A 20,820-nucleotide genomic window follows, 5' to 3' on the forward strand; every position below is an offset into this window, starting at 1 on the left:
ATATTGATTCTGGTAGCTTAGTACTCGCCTTGGCACCAAAGTTTGCTATGCTTGCTTGAAGAATATCTCTTACTCTCCAGGGGTTAAACTAAAACTATAACATTTCCAACATCTACAAAGTAATAACAATTTTAACAGTAAGACATAAAAGCAGGTCCCAGCAACATTCAGCGCCCCTACTGTCATTGGAATTCTGGGAATTTTAGTTCTCCATCAGTTGCAGGGCTGAAGGGCTTTAAATAAAGATTGCATAATCTGCAATTCATGCTATTGTTGGACTTGCGGCATGGAAGGCTGGCAAGGCAAAACCTGCCTAACATTATGAATCCTACAGATTTACCTTGTAAGCAGGACTAACTAAACAACATAACACAAAACAGTGGGAAGTGCATTCCATAGCAGAATCAAAACTTATTTAAACAGCACTGAACAACCTACTTGTTCCTTGGGAGTGATCGCTGCTCCCCCAATCCTCCACGTCCCCAGTAGATGTTCTGTCCACCTTGTGATCCCACATTCTCGCTCTCGCCCACAAATATGGAGTCTGTGATCTCCAAGCTGGAGCCTTCGTCAGTAGGAAATGTTCCATCACTGAAAACAAGCCAAGATATCCATTTATGCAGGGTACTTGACTTAGACAGAGTGTATGTCAGACAGTAATATTATCTCTGTATGTAGCTCTCTAATCCAGATCTGCCCTTATACATGTGACAAGAATGGGCATAAACAGATTACATTTTCTGTCAAGGTGGGATTGCTAGAAGTCTGTCTAAAGTGGCTCCTGAGACATCCATATAGTCATGTATGGTTGAGAAGCAAAGTCAAAATCAGTCACACTTGTAGACCATGTACATATATGGTCACCTTCACTCTGCAGATTTATAAAAGAAAACTACAAGACAATGTGAATTATCAGTCAGCTTGTCATTAGGGTTGCCATTTGACCAGTATTTTACCGGCTTGGCCTTTAAAAATTAAGCTTGATGCCAATGTTATTAATAGGGAAAAAAGGCAAAAATATAGGAAGGCCAGAGCTGAAAGGAGCAATGAAGACCTTCCACTACAATAAATGCAATGTAAACTATCATATAAGGTATTTGCATGCCTCTTGCTACACTCAATACCTTACGTTAGAAGAAGGTTATCACTGCAATTATTGCACAGTGAAAGGGCTTTTTGGTACCTTTTAGCGCTCCTCACTCTGACCTCTGTAGCTGCTCAAGGCTATAACTAGACTATAAATGTTTGCAGATTGTGTAAACATTCCCTTAAAACAAAAAATGAGATGTTTAAGCTCTGACTTGAGTAATCGAGGAGGAGTCATACAAATTACTCCTTTGTCTCCCTTTCAACTACAAACATAGACTGACTTGCTAATATGTAGAGATGAGAGGAATCAGATCCTGCAAGGGTGCTTTAGGGCAATGACACAAAGGACATTCTGCTTCTACTACAGCGGCCTGCATCAATAGAAGCAGCACATTACAACCACAATTATGATGGAATTATGGCAAAAAAACATGGCAACTTGTGCCAAAATTGCACTTTGGACACTATTCTTGCCAAAATTGCACTTTGGACACTATTCTGGCACTTTGGACACTGTTCTTGCGATTGTAAATGACCCCTATATTTTTAAGTTGTGGTTATATTGCAAATTTCAGCCTAATAGCTCTTTTTTTTCAATTGGATTATGGGAGATATAGTTCTGCAATAGCTGGTGGGCTAGCGCTGCAAAACGATGTAGAGTACAACAGTCAAATAGCATGTTAAGTATTCATTATGTAAGCAAAGTATTTTTTATTTTTTTTTAAAAACATAACCTACTCTATTCTTCCGAGATAAAATTAATCAGTTTTTGCTGAAAGTATTTCCTATGGAACAGCATCATTAACAAATATAGGACATCAAATCTCCTAATTGGCTACTCACCTGGCTAAAGTTAGTCCAATGCCATTATCAGAAAACCTTTAATATAAAACAAAGTTTAATATCAGTTTAAACATGATTAACAAAACATCTCAGTCAGCAAAAGTCATTTGACATGGGCAATGTGCAAAATGTTTATTACTCCAAAGGTACCATGACACAGCAGTAATGTCTACTTAAGCACGGCCTGTTGTGAATGGTGGATGACGTAAACTGCTTCAGAATAGTGCTATATAAATAATCAAAACAAAATATTCTGAGAGCTTTTCACAGAATCATAGACTTGTTCAATCATAGACTTGTTCAATTATTATTATAATTATCCTTTATTTACAATATTTAAAGTGATACTGACACTAAAAAATAATTCTTCAAAATATTAATGTACATTTAGGGGCCGATTCACTAAGGGTCGAATTTCGAAGTTAAAAATACTTCGAAATTCGACCCTCGGATTGAAATCCTTCGACTTCGAATATCGAAGTCGAAGGATTTAGCGCTAATCCTGCGATCGATCGATCGAAGGATTTTCCGTTCGATCGAACGATTAAATCCTTCGAATCGAACGATTCGAAGGATTTTAATCCAACGATCGAAGGAAAATCCTTCGATCAAAAAATCACAGGCAAGCCTATGGGGACCTTCCCCATAGGCTAACATTGACTTCGGTAGCTTTTAGCTGCCGAAGTAGGGGGTCGAAGTTTTTTTTAAAGGGGAAGTACTTCGACTATCGAATGGTCGAATAGTCGAACGATTTTTCGTTCGATTCGTTCGATTTCGTTCGAATTCGAACGAATTTAACCAATTCGATGGTCGAAGTACCCAAAAAATACTTCGAAATTCGAAGTATTTTTCATTCGAATCCTTCACTCGAGCTTAGTGAATCAGCCCCTTAAAGTTACATATAGCTCATGTTGATCGTTTTTCATTGATAGGTCTGTTTTTGTAATTAATTGTTACTTGAAGTTTCTAAACCTGACTGTTTTACCAACCTGACTGTCCCTTCTCAACATGTCCTATAGAATTTCTAATGCTAACAGACTACTGAAGCTCAAATATGGCAGCCTCCTCATAGAGGAACAAGGGGAATCAGATGGGTAATGTAAAAGCATCTGCAAATACTTTTATGGCAAAATTATAGATATCATTCAAACACAATGTTATGATAGATGTCAAAAAGGTTTAATTTCTGGTGTCAGTATCTCTTTAAATCAGAATAATACATAATCTACTCTTGTTGAAGAACAGAGAAATGGCAATCTATGCATTCCTTTAAAACTGCACCTTTTTTATACATTTACAGACATAAATATATGCCAATGGTACCTTACCCTGAGTTACGGAAAATAATGTCCCCTCCTCTAGCCCATGCACCATGGTCATTGTTTTTGAAAGCTATAAGGCCATCAATAACAGCTGGTACTCGAGGCTTGGCCGGATCGGAGTCTTGGTGAGGACGAAACCTAAGAGGATAATATTCCACACCTACTATTATTTATTATTTGATAATAAAACAAGTACTATATTTAATATATCAAAAGCCTTTAAAGAGCAAAGGCCCTGCCACATTGTCACAGCACAGTAGCTATGCCACAGCCACTCCCTTGAAATGGGTTGCAAAATGGTGCTCCCTCAGGCACCATACAATTAAACACTTGTTGCATTGGCAAAAAAGATTTTCAACCATGCTTGGTCGACAAAGCAACTGGTATGCATTGTACACAGATATTGCAATCAATGGGCAACCACACACTCATAAAAATAACTGAAGGGCCAGCAATAGCTGGCTGGCCCCTGATTTCCATATTCTTGATGCATTAACATACTCATTTGGACTGATTAGCATACACAACAGAATCCTAGGCACTCACCTGGCATTATCTACTGTCAAATATTCCCTTGGATTCTCAGCATTTGCAAATGTGGTTTTGACTCCCTTGCCAATGAATAATCCAGCCTTACAAAGAATGAGACACTCGTAAGGTCATTTGTATGGATATGGTGTACAGGTTTAATAACATTTTAAAATGGTATTTAAAAAACTAGCATAAGTGGGATTAAATTACCTTAAAGTTGGAGTGTACCCTGTTGTTGTAAAATACCCCCAATGGGGTAAACTCTGAATGTCCTTCAGGATACTGTCCCTCACAAAGGCCAGAGGGAACTCGATGGAATATGAACCATATGCCGACATCCTGCAAATAGTACAAAGGTGTGAGTGACTGCACTCTTTCTCAGTGTCAATACTTTGTTTCAGAACATGTTTAATATGCCTAAAACTAAGACCCATGAGTTTGGTGTATGAGTCACAAGGAATTAAGATGACTTGCTAGGTGACACAAGAGATAAACCCAAGCCTCCCTTAGTGCAGCAACTTAGCCCAGACCTTTTGCCATTTAAATTAATTCAAATGACTGATAAGAACTTGGTGCAAAGTGAAATGGTTCGTGATTACTGTAAGTTCCTGAAAGAAAATGACATTAAAAAGGATCTTACCTGTGCTCCACCTGCAGCATTTCCTATTAAATTGTTATTAGGGTTTGCAATCCAGAAAGTGCTGACAGCCCTAAGCAGGGATACATAAATATACATTACCATATATAAAAAAAAACTGATGCTTTATTTTATTACATGAATACAATTGCCTACATAACGTGCACATGTTTTCTACAGACTCACATACAGTCAGTGCTCGGCACAGGAATATAATCTCCATAGATAGAATCTCGAATAGCAAGACACATGGCTTCATTTCGGTCTGTGGGCAAGATGGTCCCCGCCTTTGTTAGCAATCCTAGGTTGTGATAAAATGTATTTCTTTGTTCAACACCATCCTCAAGGAAGAAACAGTGCCCCAATGTGTCATAGCCAATTGTGTCTTTCACCTGCAGCGAACAAACAATATTTCAGCTACATATCTTATTTAATTCCTGAGAAATAAATCCACTAAATATCAGCAGCAGCTCATAAGATAAGTATATGACTTAGACCAGCTACTTGGTTGCACTTAAAAAATAACCTTTCTATGCAAGTGTTTAACACGTGGCAATTTTATGAAACTCTATGTTCCATCTTCCCATCAAACTGATCTCAGTATAACCCTGGGTGAGACTGTTGGGTCAAGCAATTGACCTACTGCCAAATTACTCGTCTGCATAAATATTTAATATGTTACTAACCTTATAGTTAAGAGCATTATTTCTATCAAGTTGGTATTTTCTCTTTTATATTCTGGAGACATTTTGAAACAAGTATCTGCTGCACTTAAGAATAATTAATGCAAAGGTCATTCCATCTCATACCAGAAGTCCATGGGTCCCATGAATCACCACACATCTCGAGAAACAGTGGTGGATCGAAAGATTGTCCACATATGTTGGAGGGTTATAGCCTCCTTCCTCATCTACAGTTCCGGTCATGTGGAAATGGACTGGGTAACTGCCCAAAATTTGCTGTCCCATGTTCTTTAGTTCCACTCCAGACAGATGAACGGATGCAAATCTTCCTTGAATCTGGGGATGAGAGATAAAAAAATTAATGGTGTTCCATCACCCCTCACTGGTAAAAGGGCATTTCTTTCTTGCACAGAATTGTAACGCTTTACACGCCTGTGCCAGCTAACCAAAACTGCCACTATCTCTTTAATCCCAGGAGTTGTAACTCTAGAGCTCTAGAGCAGGGATCCCCAACCTTTTCAACCCGTGAGCAACATTGAGAAGTAAAAGGAGTTGGGGAGCAACACTAGCATGAAAAATATTCTTGGGCTGCCATATAAGTGTTGTGATTGGTCATTTGGTAGCCCCTCTGTGGATTGTCAACCTACTTTGAGGCTCTATTTGGCAGTGCACCTGGTTTTTATACAACCAAAACTTGCCTCCAAGCCTGAAATTCATATATAAGCCAGCCTACGGGCCTACCCAACCATTCATTTGGAGAGGGATCTTTCACCGATATGCCCATCTTCAGGGATATATACCTTGACTTGTCCTCCAAAGGTGTCATAATTGAAAAACTGACACTGGTTTTGCCCATAACATGAATCTTCCATTTCACCATGTATAAGAATATTTCTTGTAAGAAGCCCGACTTCTGCTCTCATGTCAATTCCATCAATAACTTCCCCAATATGCATATAAAGTGGGATACCTGCAAAACACATTTCAGTTTACATTATACATAATAAAGGTAGCTTGTTTTGTCAACTTTTATCTTCATATAAATACATATTTGACATATCTTGTCTGATATAGCCTGCAGTTTTTCATATATTTAAAAAAGTGTTTGTCCTTTGACTTCCTTCCATATTACCTCTGGGAACCTTTCTGTTTAGGTCAATTAAAATGTACCTTGGACATTCCACAGCAGGTCCATGTGTCCCAGTAGAGCCAATCTGCTGCCATGTGGCTCTCTACATATGGACAAGCCAAGCCCATAATTTAATCTAATGTGTTGTCATACCAACAAAATATACCAAAAGAGTGTCAGATATTTAATAAAATAATTAAACTTTGACATTGTTTACATTACATTATTCCTGCAGACATACCGACAGTCTCGGCAAGAAAGAGGATGAAAAGGAGAACTACTATGTTATACATTAATGAGAAAAGCTGATTGCACTGAAGAAGATTCAACACATTACCTTGATACAATCTACATCTATTAATTAAAATGGAGAATTAAGGCCAGCAAGCAGCTTCATTTCTGCATGGCAATATAAAGTAGATGAATCTATACAACAGCACATTGGGACTATTTTTACTATATGCTCAACCCAAACCTGGGAGATGGTTTAGCCCCTCATACCACAATCAGCCACCATGAGACTATCATGAGATTCACACCCTGTTTCAAAGGTCACAAATTTGCAAATGAAGCAATATGCCATTCAGTTCTTTGAAAATGAAGCAATGTGCTGTGTGGACTCTGTCTGCATCTACAAAGTAAAATTGGTCCTCTGAGACTACTCCCGTTACTGAGTCAATGACCAACTGCTAATGGAAGTTGGGTGGATTCATCTGATCATTCTGATCTGATCATTCGAATCTCTGGAATACTCCGAATCTCAACAGAAGTAAAGTTGAACTAAATGAATGGTTTTAACTAAGTAATTAATGGCTAGCACATTTGGGTTCATTCTCCAAATGCTGGATTTTCGGGAGTGTTTTCTTACCGCCAATTTTGACTTGATTACTTCTGCATTCTGGGCAGGGAAGCAGGGTGAATTCTTCAGTCTGGTGCATGGAGTAATCAGTACTAGCAACGACTATTCTGTTACCAGGCAACCAACTTGTAACATCATCCAGTAATGTGAGTATGATGCCCCTAGACACTGCCACTCTGAATCCATTCTGCGGAACTCCTGAAGGACGAAACAACATTGTTAATGTTAGAATATTTGATGGAGCCTTTTATTGGCTTTTAAAAACAGCACTTTAGATATACATGCATTTATTATTGCAATACATTTCTTTCTCATGGCTATCTTGAAAAGTCACTGACCTAGAAGACTGATGTCATTTGATCCATTAACACTGCTGACCAACTTTTTCAGCTAGGAGGGCAACTAGATCATAAACCCATGCTCTACAGTGAGACTTAAAACTTTAACTGTACGTGACACTATGGGAAAAGTACCCCTACCCATCTGTATGGATACATCAAAAATTTAAATATTAGATACATGAGAGCCTGCAGAAGCATTAAGGGATGTAAACAAAATAATGCTACCCTTGAACAAAAGGATTGGGCCTAGAGCTCTGCTACTACACTCTGCCCTCAATTAAAAAGGTGCAAAGGAGCCCTATTCCTAACACCTGGCATAAGCAAGTGGCAAATACTGGGCTCTCTAGGTCTGGTCTGGTCTTTCATCCACTGACACTCCCAGTTTGCATGCTCTTAATGAGGAGCAAAATCCAGGGAAAACCCAGGTAGGGCCGACCTCCAGCCCCACTAAGCTGCATACTAGGAATTGCAAAGAACTGAGCCCCAGGACACTGTATGCAAATTCAGTTGGGAGAAGATGCTATGTCAAAAAAAACAGGGTGCATTGTGTCTATTTTTGCAATTTGCATCTTCCACCATTTTTGTAAATGAACCTGACAATTTACGCTGCTAATTGCCTGCATCTGACTTTGTACGATCATCTGGCATGGGTCATTATAAATAGAGATTGGCAACTAATTTCAGTATTGCAAGAAAGGAAATGCATAGCATCATGTATGCCAAGGATGTCTCGCACAGAGTGTGATTCACAATGGGTTGATGTAAATGCAGAATGCAGAGCAGCACATATGTAATAAACATCAAGTCTACCCTGGTTATTAAGTGTAGGGCCGCTGATGTCCCATACTCAGGGAATCCTCAGCACTAGCTGACAAATGCAAACAAAGTGTGATATTAACACCACACAGATTGATTTCTCAGCTCCTGGTTTACAATTACAGTGTAACCCATTTACTAAATATTTCTGTTTATGCATAAAAGATTGTTGCTTAAGAAATAAAATAGACAAAAAAGACATACCTTTAATCCAGCCGCTGTAAGCAGTTACAGTGAAGTACAGCCCTGAATATGTCTGGAATTCCCTTGTGGCAGTTGCAAGACCAGTGGTCCCATTGCTCTCATATTGCTTTCTGTCCTCTGCTACCGTCAATGGACTTTCTCCAAGCACCCCAACTAAAGCCCAGGGCTGCCTGAAACATACCAGAAACCCAGCATCAGAAATAACAGTAGGATACACAGAGGTTTCCACCAACTAAAAGAAGAAAAATACATTGAACCATGATTATACAGCATGTAGCGATTCAGTGTATCAAATGGAGTCATAATATGTAACAATTAAATATTATAATACTGTATCAAAATGTAATTGATATTCTTTATATGTAGTAATGTAATTTCTACTGGGACAGCTTCTTTACAATGGTTCTATGAGGGTGTTAGCAAATACCTTTTCTACCCTGCCTAAAACTCACCCTGAATGCATAAGTGAGGTATTTGAAAGCACTTTTAATAAAGCATATAACCTCCTTAGAAATAATAATACAGCATTCCATCGTGAAGCCAACAACTCCCCCAAGTTGTAAATGGGGAATAAGACAGGAAAAACTACTCAAGTTGAGAATGTCTAACCCACAAATCATCATGAGGTATGCCACAAATAGAGGAATTCCTATCATATTTGTTATGCTTTAAACCCATTAATTACACCTAGTTAAAGAAAATATTTATAACAAAATACATCTTGGTGTTAATTGCGTGATAAAAGAATGTAAACTACCACCTGTAGGTATGGTGAAAAGCCCCCTCTGCACCTATAATCCCAACCAGTCAGGACCTATATCTTGGTGCTGGGCTGCTTTGCCACATTCTTGGCATTGTTTCCATACCTCCTTTTTATAAACAGACACCCAGGTACCGGTATACTATCTGCCTCTCTCCTGCTTTCATATCTTATCTGGAGCACAGGAGCTGTCCATGGTGGACAAAGAAGCAGCTCCTGTTCCTTACTGTTCTCTCTCCTTTTGCAACTCACAAGACTAAGGACCTTCCGCACACTTTTCTTATGATCTACAGAAGATCATCATCATTTATTTACATAGCAAATTAAGATTCTGTGATTTATGGAGACTTCATTATGATTCTGTGCATTGCAGTTTTGCAGATTAGTTTGCTACACTTTGCTGCCGACCCTAACAGACATCCATCCCTGAGAATTCAAGTGCAGATAAGTAATACTTTCAGATACCTGTACCACATTCAGTCTATAATGCAAAGTAAAATAACACATGTAAACTCTCATCTGGTCACACAAGAGCTCAAAAAGACAAAATACATTGGAATTCCCCTTTACCTCTGCGTAATTGAATCAAGAGTGATTAATGGAATACAGCTGACATTAAATGCTTGAGCTCATTATGTGTTAAGCTTTTAGTATTGTTATAGAGCTTCAAGGGGTGGGTGGCTATCTTTTTTAAAAAACTATGTTTTTATTCATAGGCATTAATTCTTTTATGGCAGAAACTACAATCCCCAGACTTCTCAAACAGCTGGGTGCAAAGAGGACCAGAAACAAAATGTTTTATTTTAAAACTGCAAGAAATAAAATTAAGAGTGGTCACTGGCCCTGGCATCCAATATAGAGTTTGACTGTAAGGCTAAAATGTTATCGTTAGTTGTTTTCTTTATTGCTTATATTTCTTTCCTGGCCATCTACTATTCACCCTTCATTTTGATTTTAAAACTGTCCTGCTAATTATCCCTAGCAACCAGATAACTTGACCCCAACAAATATAAATAATTCAAAATCCACAAAATATATAACATGAAAATCAAAATTGCCTTAGAATTCACCTTGTCTTGTACTAAAATGGTAACTTTTAAGGTAAAAAACACCTTTAAAATGCTGCCTGCCTTTAGGTATATATACTGTAATTATAGATGTTTCTCAACTACATATTTCATCAGTCTCAATGATACTGGAATATTTAGTCCAACAAATCCTGAATGGTGTTTGGGCATCCCTTCTATAACATAACATTCTAGTGATACATAGCAAACATTGATAAAGAATACAAATCAGGGTCTAAAATCTTTAAAATGCAACCAATATAAAAGTGAAATGTACCTTCTGGCCACCCTTCCCAAGTAATTACCTGTAGCCTAAGTGAAAGATATATCTGCTGTTCAAAGCTTCTCTTAGGAATTTTCTTGTGTCAGGGGTTAAACTCTTGGCTGCTGAGTCACCAACTGCTGCTGCCACTATCTTGCCTTGACTCTGTTGAGAAATGAATTCCTCCAGCCTTTTCCCTTCATCCAGAAACATATGGGTGTCAAAGCGATCAGCAGCTAGCACCTGACCAGTTTCAGGGTCAATGATTCGTATGTTAATGCCCCGGCTGCCCCAGTGCTTCTCCCACTTATATGGTCCATGGGGAAGCCCTCCTGGATGCAAGGTTGCATCTAACAAAGTCCAGGATAATGGTTTTCTTCCATGTAATTCCAAAATCCCTCCTGAGTTTACTCCTAAGAACTTCTTTCCAAAGTCTTCTACATCTTCGCTGTCTGTAGACTTCCCATAAAGAGAGATGGTAGCATTGGATCTGTACGGACACTTTTCTGAGCCAATGTGAAGAGCTCCGCCATTTCTGATTAAAATATACTGTGCCCTTAAAGTAATTGGCACTAGGTCATCTGCAAACACTAAAGTTCCTGAAATGCAAAGACAAAAACTCGAAGGAAGTCTTTATTGACTCAAAAAAAATAAAAAAAATGTTTTAACTGGTTATATTAGTTGAAAATATCTGGAACAGAAAGAATTCCTGTTTGTTTGTTTTTTTTAAATTTGATTGTTAACAAATACAGTCTCAGGTACATTGTTTCACATCAGATAATGCATATACAAGTGGGAAAAAAAAGCTTTACAGACTGTAAAAATAAGAACAGTGCTCTGGAATCCTTGGCTTGTTCTTCTGATAGCTGGACCTCTGTATGAAAACCACAACATTTTGGGGGATATCCTGGAGCAGCTTGTGAGGACTATACTATAGAAGGTTTTTAGATCATATGAAAAACTGGTGGCACTTCTAGAAAATCCAGAATGGGTGCACTGATTACATTTCATTTAAATGCATTCAGTGAAGCCCAGCCAGTGTCCCTGATTTGCCTAAAGGATCTGAAAACAGTAATACTATAGACATATCAGGACACGGTCATAGTAAACTAGCAATAATGAGCGGATCATTTTCATGGAAAAAGTCACACCTACAGTGTGACCATAACTGACCATATATATATATATATATATATATATATATATATACACACACATCATATATCAACATGTAGGTTGTCGGGGGGTACGGTGGTACAGTGGTTTAAGCTTTGAAAATGCCACCCACCCAAGAGAAAAATATTTACCTCCATTCTGAATGAGCAGTGAGTGGAAAGTGGCTGATGACTCCAATCGCAGGGCAACACCAAGACCGATAACAGCTGATCTCCTTCCATCATGTCCTGGGTGCCAAGGGATCAGATGTGGTTTCTTATCTGGGCAATTGTCTGTAAAACACATTAATTTGACATATTCTGCATGATGAGTCACAGACACGTGTATGAAGCCCACCTATTGCACACGCAAGGCTGAACAAACAAGCGAGATCCACCTAGAATACCCAGACAATATTGCCATTAACACCCAGACAGCTGTGCCAAGGGAAAGCAGACAGAATAGAGCAGCAGACAGATGCAGGCTTGGGAGTTTGCACAGAGAGATCAGCCAAGGATAGCAGGGTTTGTACAGATAATAATAACAACAACCCACCTGTTGCCTTCAGTTTCGGCAGCTTGTGTTTGCAGCTATTCCTTTTGGGCAAGAGACAATTATTCCAGGGATCGAGTACCAGGTGGAATAGACTGAACATAGGAGTGTTATTTGCAAGTAAATAGAACAAAAAAAATCATAACGCCAGGCTGGGGTGAAACAGCCAAAACCAACACCAGGAGCCAATGATTTGTCTGAAAAGCCTGCACCCGGCTGAATTTGCATCTGCCACATATAACCGGCACTTGGATTTCTGACTTGAAGGTAATGCACCTGCATATTCAGTAGCGCTGTACATACATGGAATGAACAAACTGACACATACAAACAGGAGCTATTGAAGGATCCTGCCCAAAGGGGCTCACACTCTAGTACAGTGAATGAGTCGTTACACCGGGGTCCCACCTGTAGCAGCCACAGTGACAGGCAAAGAAGCTGCTATTTGTTGCGATACCATAACATCATCATAATAATAATTAGACACTCGGGTACCTGCCAGCAGCCCGGCTCTGACCCTAATTCCCTCTGTGTGCCAGTCTCACCTGTGTGGGGTCGGCAGCTCCCAGAGAGCAAGGAGGAAAGTGAGTGGAGCTGTCACAAGCGGAGTCAGATGAGACACAAATCGCAATAAGCAGCTACCGATATCCCTGGCTGCACCGGCTGCTCGTCTTATCCCTGGTCCCCTGTCTGCTCTGGAGCTCGCAACTCTCTTATATATACACTGCCCGACCGCTCTCCTCCCTTTATCTCTCCCGCACCCTCCTTTCATATTTCACCCTGCCTCCCTACTCCTCCTCATGCTGCTGCTTTTTAATCTCCCCCTCCCTGTCATATTCCAACTCCCCCCACCCGCCCGTGTTTTATTCTTTCTGTGTCTCTCCTATGCCCCCTCCCTATCTCTCCGCACTCGCTTCCCTCTCCCGCCGGTAACCTCAGGCAGACAAGTCTTAGCCCCGCCTCCCGTGACGCACCACATGCTGCGCATACCATTATTAAAGGAATCCCAAGAACAGCCAGAGGTGTAGAGCGAGAAGCCGGCAGGGGGTGTCCCTTGCACGGACTTATAGGAACTTCTCTACTGGGAAAAATAGCTGAGAAGCTACAGGTAGTTGAACTATACGGACACAGGTTTGCACTGTTACACCTCAGACGTCCTGTAATCTGACAGCGATAGAGATGGACTGGCCTGTAATAACACAGATCGTAGGGCGCACTTGCCTAATGGCATCTTCAAATTCTATTCGCTGGTTGAAGTACAAAAAGCCCGATTTGGGGGATGACTTGCAACCTAGCTTTTCCTAATCGCGCGCTCTCTCTGTTGGCACGTGATCCCTGAAGGGACCTCTGAGGCAAGTCTGCGCGTGGTACAGGTGGCCGCATTGGCCATTCGCATACACAGCTTCACGTACAGCTTTCATAGCTCAGTGTTATTCCCAATAAAGAACACCCAGTCATGATCAAAAGCCACGAATATCAAACACAAGAGACCATATTGGGCTGCTCCATACAACATTAGTTAATTCTCATAACTGTACACACTAACAGGGCCAACATCTAGGGCTCCATAATACTAACTTAGCAGAGCACTCACCCAGGGGACCCCAGTTATTAACACATTGGTCACGTGGGCAGGGGGTGGAGACACACACCAGTCATGTTGTAGTATTCAAAAAACCCTGCCAATAAGTCACACAAACCCTGCTCACAGCATTTATGTACTCTTGCCATGTCAAAAACCCATATCTATCATCTATCAACAGTATATTCTAGTTTTTACGACTACAGAGATGAGCTGCGTCTAAACAAAAGCTAAACTATGTTACTGTTTCGGATCAACATGTAGCAGGCTCTTAATACACATTGATTCATAAGGGACAAACTTCAAGTACAGCATTTGTAAAATCTGCAGGTAACAATAAAGGGCCTGTTAGAATCTAGAGAAAAGCATCCCAGGCTTTCTGTGTTGCTGTTTAGGGCAATGTCACATATTCCCAGTGTCGGACTGAGACACCAAGAGCCCACCCAAAAACCTCAGACCAGGGGCCCACCAAAAAGCCTAGACCAGGCGCTCACTCTCAGTATTTTTCTTCCTCTCCTCACTCAACCTCTATTCTCCTAGTCTCTTTTCTTTACATACTATCATCTATTATTCCACCTAGTTAGCCTCTTTGTTCTCATAGAAAAAGGGAATGGCCATGAAATAGGCCAAATGTCAATAGTAGCATGAGGGCCGACTGATACTTGGGCCCACCAGGTGGGCCAGTTCAACACTGCATTTTCCCTATTTGCTAGCCTGCTGGTTTCCCTTTGCCCTAACTGGAAATAGTCGTGAGCCTATGGTATGAGTAATTATTATGGAAAATACTACAGTACGCCATTTTGGGTGATAGTTACCTGTGCTAGGTGACCCACGGCACTACACTTAATAAGTATGCTCTGATAGTACAAGGCTAATGACACACATTAGGGATCCTCCACCAATGGGGGAATGCTAGTTTCTGCCCAGTACTGCTTGTTTTACTTACAAAGCACAAGGAAGGATTTTGCCCCCAAACTTCTTAATTTTCATTTTTCAATCTGCACTGTGTTATTGGCAGTACGCATCATGAGAGCACTGGCTGGCATTTTCCCCAACATTTAAAGTCAATGCAAAGCAACCCATTTCAAGAAGCAGGTGTTTGTTTAGTACAATTAGTTGTGACAATTTTCTAAGGCCTATGGCACACAAGGCATAGTTTCTCCTGTGGTGCTTTTCAGGTCAAATGTAGGGTTTTTGGCCAAATCCCAATAGCAGAGACAGGCAGTTTTTCATTTAAATAAATGATAGGCCACATTGGTGCATTTGGGTGCGTTGGCAGCTTAAAATAGCGCCAATGGAATATTCACCCCAAGTGCAACAGGACTTAGTGTGGTCTAAGTGCTGGGACTGTAGAGGTCTTAAACAGTTAAAGGCACAACTGACTTGCAAGTAACAGTCATGTTTGTTGCACCATTATGCCCATATCTGTTGCTTCCAGTTTGCGCACTTCATGTTTTGTCATCAGCCGCGCACAAAATGCCCACGTGCCAAGTTTAATTGATACAACTGCAGGATTGGGAAAACATTACAAAACATGACAGACACACATTTTTTCCATTAGATCCTTACCCAGTTTGTTGTTTGCGGTTAACAAAGAAGGAGGAGGTCTTTGTTATTACAACACAGTAAACTAAATGAAGCCAGATTTATACTATTTAAAGACACATCACCTAAATGAGTTGTGCATTCTTTGGATTCCCCAAAATTTCAACACTGTTCCTGGAGGGTTTTTTGTTTGTAACTCCTGTGTTTATTTTCCGCCCTAATCCGAACCCAACAAGACCATCTCTCAATAAAAAGATGTTTTGATATATTTTTGTAAAAGAACAAGGCACCCCTTTTAAAATGGTCATATAGTCCAGATTTTTTTTAGTAATTGATTTGGTTACAACCACTTTGATTGATCTTGACACACCTTGGGGGCCCAACTTTGACAGATCACACTGCATTCTGTCTATAGGTAGATATAAACAACAAGATCTGTTCGTTTGGCTAATGATACTGTATAGTGTTTTGCAGCACATTCAAACTCAATACATTTAATATATATATATATATATATATATATATATATATATATATATATATATATATATATATATATATATATATAATTATAAAACAAATTATATTTGTTTTCTTACAAATAGCATGTGGAAAGTTTATAGTTATACTACTAATTCCAGCCTACAAAGGAAACTACATTTTTGTTTAATGCTGATTTTGAGAATTTGTAAGGGTGGGAAAAAAATGATAACTGGGAGCAGGATGTTTGGATGACAGTGGCCCTCCAGCTACTCTACTTCTCTTTATTGGTGACACTTACAAGAAGGACGTTATGTGTTTGGACCCCACGCAAAATACTTTAAACTGTCTGATTTCTCTGAAAATAAACTAGGGATTCTATATTTACTTTGCACAGGCTGAAGTAATTACTACTACAGATGCTCAGCACACAACCTTTCCTAAAATAGAAAACAATGTAAAAGATGAACAGCTGTACACATTGTCTGCGTGATATACAGTAATATGCATAAGATTACAGGAAATTATTTATGAACAGTTTCTAATATTGTTACGAGCCAAGGGGCACTAGGCAGATGATCATCTCCAAAGAACCTCAAAAGCTTGAAGACCCCCAATAATGTGTTTAAGCTTAGCAATTTAGCCTACTGTGCAACCACTCTACCTGGCCCCATTTCAGCTATATGCATAAAGTCAAGTAAAGTGCACTGTAGAAAGGTAGTTTTGCATTGTTGGGGTTGGGGGTCCTTTGAAATACACCACAAAACAGTCTGTAGTAGTACTACCTAACCAACAGTACGGTTCTTCAGCTGAACAACAACATCTACTATGGCTATCTTGCCCAACACTGCTATCCCTCTTACCTACATCTGGTGCTCTGTGGGACCATATTATTGGGGGAATGTAATATATTTCGTTAGCGCAAAAAACATTTGCAAAGACCATTGAAAATGTTAGCGACCATGTTTGCGTCCTTTTTGACCAATTACAGACCTCAAAGAATTCTTCGCAAAGTATGCGACCAAATTGCTTTTGCGAACATTCGCAGTGTCCAGATCGGATGTTAAAGCTAAACTTTTGCTTAATGATAACACGCATTGTAAATTCGCCAGTGAATGATTTTACATTGCGAGCAGTGCTAAACATTCGCGAAGACGCCATTTTAAACAACGCTTGAGAATTTTCGTTATTTTTCCATTATGTGTACACTCCGTAAATAGAGCTGGGAAAGTAATAGCAGCTACCTTCACTTGGGGCCCCCAGAATTTGCAGGCAAGCATTACAGTATGGCAAACATTTCAGGTGTTAGGTCCATGTCTGGAGAAGAAGAAAAGACATAGAGCAGTGCAACAAGCATAACAAGTCCATGGGTCTTGGAAAATAATTTGATGCAAGATCCCCTCCTGTTCATCCCAAACATCAATGTGACTGAATTCAACTGACTACTCCTGTCCTTTCTGTTCTCCAGTTCACATGGCATGTTTTGTTTTCTCCTTCACTGAAAAGGTTAGTTTTATGGGGGTCCTCAGGGCCTGGATGTGGACACATTTCCTACACTCCTTTACCCTTGTCCAAAAGGCCAAAGCAAAAGCCTAAGAAAAATCATCAGGGCTATCAACTCACTGCCCTCTGTTGCTTATCTTGAAATATACAATAATATATAAATAAACATTACATCATTTGTGTTTTTACTAAGAATAAAGGCCCAATCTGAGATTGAAGCTGGTGCAGAGAAGCCATAAGGTAATTATATCAATATATTAGATTAGGTATTTCCTTTTGATGACAATAATATTTGAAAAGATTTTACTAGTGATTGACAAATATTCCCAGTAGTTTAACACTGTAGAGAGCTGAATGGGTATACTTTATGAAACTGAATTGTTTGAAATTCAAATTTTGTTTTTGTTGGGGGCTTTGGTGTTTCATTTTGTTAATCATGTAACCTTTGTATTTGAGATGAGAGGGTATGACATTTTCTGCAACTAGAACCTAGGAGTAGTTTACCCTTTGGTTTGCCATACTAAATTCAACTGGTCCACCCAACTCAGAGCCTTTCTTTCAAAACTGATGTAATCAAATTCTTGTAAAAATGCAGAACCATGAATCCCAGAACTGTTTGTATTAACATTTCGCGGTTTACTATACTTGCAGAAACCTGAGGAGCAGTTATCTATTTGAGCTATGCTTTTAAAGGTACAGCCGATTTGCTTGACAGACTTAGAAATCATCAACATTCTTAAAAGAGATGAATTGAGATATAGGGTTTACATTTTCCCCAGTACCTTCAGCATGCCCTAGTGAGAAGTATTGTGTTCTGTTCCCATTTGCTGGCCGTAGCAATACTTCAGAAGGTATAATAAAAAACTTCAGCAGTTTAACAATCTATTATATTATTACTGTTTTCTTTTCATGATCACATACAAAGACGGTAGACTAACTTTTGCCATATTCTGTGTTTTATAGTAAAAATAGACCACTAAATATTGCAGAGCTCTATAAAATAATGATAGCTCATATTTAAAACAAGAAGAGTTTCTAACTAGATATAATATTATGAGTATTCCTTAAAGGACAGCTTCTTACTCTTGTTTCTACAAGACTGAGAGTAAGGATGGTGCTTCATGTACAATGCTACCTATGTATCATTAGTATCCCAGAGGAATGTACACATACAATATATACTGTATTTAATTTATATACAAATAATATACAATGTGTTTTTAGTTTTTTTAACAAACCAAACCTAATTGTACCTTTTGCTCATCTCTGTGTCTATATTGTTATTAAAGGTAAACATGAGGATTCCATTCCCATCAGTGTTCACATCTGTACAGGGATTTGCTTCAGAGTCTGTACTACAACTCTTTCCATCCTACAACAGGCAAAGTTCTAGTAGCCTGGAAGTAGTATATCTGCAACACCTGGACTGGGGAGATTGCAGATTTTGGCATTTGTTTATTATATACAGATACTAAGCAGGCTACTCACAATGTTCCAATAGTTAATTTGCAATATCATAAGTCATCAACTGACTTCTTGTCTTGTCCACTTCTAATTTTTTGAATGCCTTATTGCATGCTACCACTTGTATCTTCCTAATCACATGGGGTTAGTTGATATCTCTGAATTTTATTTTTCTTCAATTCCCATTAGTCCAGTTAACCCACTTAGTCTAAATTTAGAAACATATTTCCTGTTCGGAAACATACACTTTGCATGCATTACAAATTATATATACAGACATAAAGGAACAGCACGTATCTTACATCTCCTTGTTCTTGGGCGTAATAAATCTAATACCCAAAGCACGGCTCTGCATGGCTATTAGTGAACCACGGCCTCCCTGCTTGAGGATTCTGGAAGCTTAAATTCATCAAAAGCTAGTAAAGCAGAATTTGTTAGTATGTAAAAGTATGTAAAAGGAGAACTCAATCATAACAAAGAAGTAGGATAGCTGCACATTATATTTTGGGGCTCTGTACCAGTCCAAGGCATCCTCAGACCCTTTGCAGTGAATATCTTTGTCACTGAAGATGCTTCTAATAACTCCACATCTCTTTTTCTGCTGATTCACAGCACATGGTCTGGGACGCTGCCAGTTAATTGAGCTTAGGGAGCCACTCACAGGGGCCCATTTACTTAGTTCGAGTGAAGGAATAGAATAAAAAAAATTTGAGTGAAGGAATAGAACAAAAAAAACTTCGAATTTCGAATGTTTTTTTGGCTACTTCGACCATCGAACCTTCGACTTCGAATCGTTCGACTATTTGACCATTCGATAGTCGAAGTACTGTCTCTTTAAAAAAAACTTCGACCCCCTAGTTCACCATCTAAAACCTACCGAAGTCAATGTTATGGGGAAGGTCCCCATAGGCTTTGGAACAATTTTTAGGTCGAAGAAAAATCGTCGATCGATGGATTCGACCATAAGTAAATTTGCCCCACAGCGTTTTATATATATATATATATATAAACATCCACAAACCAGTGCACTCTTAACCCAATAGCCAACCGCCTGGGTGCCGGTCAAAGAAAGATAGTATCCATACAAAAAAGCCGCACTCCTAGGTCTTTTGTAGAAAAAAAGGAAAAATGTATTAAATTAATACATTTTTCCTTTTTTTCTACAAAAGACCTAGGAGTGCGGCTTTTTTGTATGGATATATATATATATATATATATATATATATATATATATATATATATATATATATATATAGAATATAAATGTCACAATACAAGGCAGATTAGTAATTCTCATTACATAACAACTCCCAAACCATCACAATTTACATTAGAATTCAATTATCAGCCCTGTAGCATCAGCACTGGCAAAAAGCACACTGAGCATGAGCAGTGTCATGGGCAAAATTCAAGCTGGTGAGCTCATGTGACAACGTTGAAGGCCTGAATCATTGCAGTTTAATAGATGCTGAACCTTTAGGATGGTGTGGAAAACTCACCATTTTTAGCCATGTTTGTTTTTAGGGTTTAGCTCTCCTTTAAGAATGGGTTTTATAGTTTTCATGATATCTCGAGCAACAAATCAGCCTGCACCCCAAATCTCTCATTCTGGGCCCCTTGTCTACTGTGTCATGCCAGCCCCAGAGTGTAAGAACCTTTCCCAAAGCTCCCCTTCATAATAAGCTGTGGCCTCATATTTTATTGTCAGCTAAAAAGACCATAAATTAAAATCATAACGATAAAAAGGGTTATTTTCAGTTAAGTCTAATTTATATTCATTTTAATATTTTTCCTTTCTGGTTCAGAGTAGAAAAAAAGAACACTTGTGGGAAAAGGAAATAAACCATTACAAGCTTTCAATGTGTATATAATCCTTATATTACATGTTATGGTTTTGTGGTCCCTCCCATAACCCACTGCGTCTCAGTGGCAATGTGTTTATTATTCCAGAATTAAAAGAATAAAAGAAAGAAGAATAGAGATTTATAAAATACAC

General features: G+C 39.0%; 2 protein-coding genes across 3 annotated transcripts in view; both read right to left on the reverse strand.

Annotated features, from left to right (window-relative positions):
- cemip.L (cell migration inducing hyaluronidase 1 L homeolog) overlaps positions 1-13,139 on the reverse strand; it is an 82,540-nt gene extending 69,401 nt beyond the window's left edge. Inside the window, exon 1 of the mRNA XM_018253201.2 lies at positions 12,796-13,139. The gene's annotated coding sequence lies outside the window, so the exon portion shown is untranslated. The remainder of the gene's footprint in view (positions 1-12,795) is intronic.
- The window catches only part of LOC108711451 (cell surface hyaluronidase), a 60,962-nt gene that overhangs the window by 22,811 nt on the left and 17,331 nt on the right, over positions 1-20,820 (reverse strand). The window contains exons 1-14 of one of the 2 annotated variants that reach the window (XM_018253200.2): positions 12,254-12,802; positions 11,851-11,991; positions 10,587-11,142; positions 8,455-8,624; positions 7,103-7,291; positions 5,906-6,075; positions 5,232-5,441; positions 4,609-4,814; positions 4,426-4,495; positions 3,996-4,124; positions 3,801-3,886; positions 3,261-3,392; positions 1,933-1,968; positions 439-591 (exon numbers count right to left, since the gene is read on the reverse strand). In XM_018253200.2, coding sequence (XP_018108689.1) covers positions 439-591; positions 1,933-1,968; positions 3,261-3,392; positions 3,801-3,886; positions 3,996-4,124; positions 4,426-4,495; positions 4,609-4,814; positions 5,232-5,441; positions 5,906-6,075; positions 7,103-7,291; positions 8,455-8,624; positions 10,587-11,142; positions 11,851-11,991; positions 12,254-12,353 — 2,348 coding nt within the window. In that variant the 5' untranslated portion in view covers positions 12,354-12,802. Of the gene's footprint in view, positions 1-438; positions 592-1,932; positions 1,969-3,260; positions 3,393-3,800; positions 3,887-3,995; positions 4,125-4,425; positions 4,496-4,608; positions 4,815-5,231; positions 5,442-5,905; positions 6,076-7,102; positions 7,292-8,454; positions 8,625-10,586; positions 11,143-11,850; positions 11,992-12,253; positions 12,803-20,820 lie in introns of those variants that run through there. The other variant, XM_018253197.2, reaches the window with a different exon arrangement.

This window comes from Xenopus laevis, chromosome 3L (assembly GCF_017654675.1).
Source record: "Xenopus laevis strain J_2021 chromosome 3L, Xenopus_laevis_v10.1, whole genome shotgun sequence".
Taxonomy (NCBI): domain Eukaryota; kingdom Metazoa; phylum Chordata; class Amphibia; order Anura; family Pipidae; genus Xenopus; species Xenopus laevis.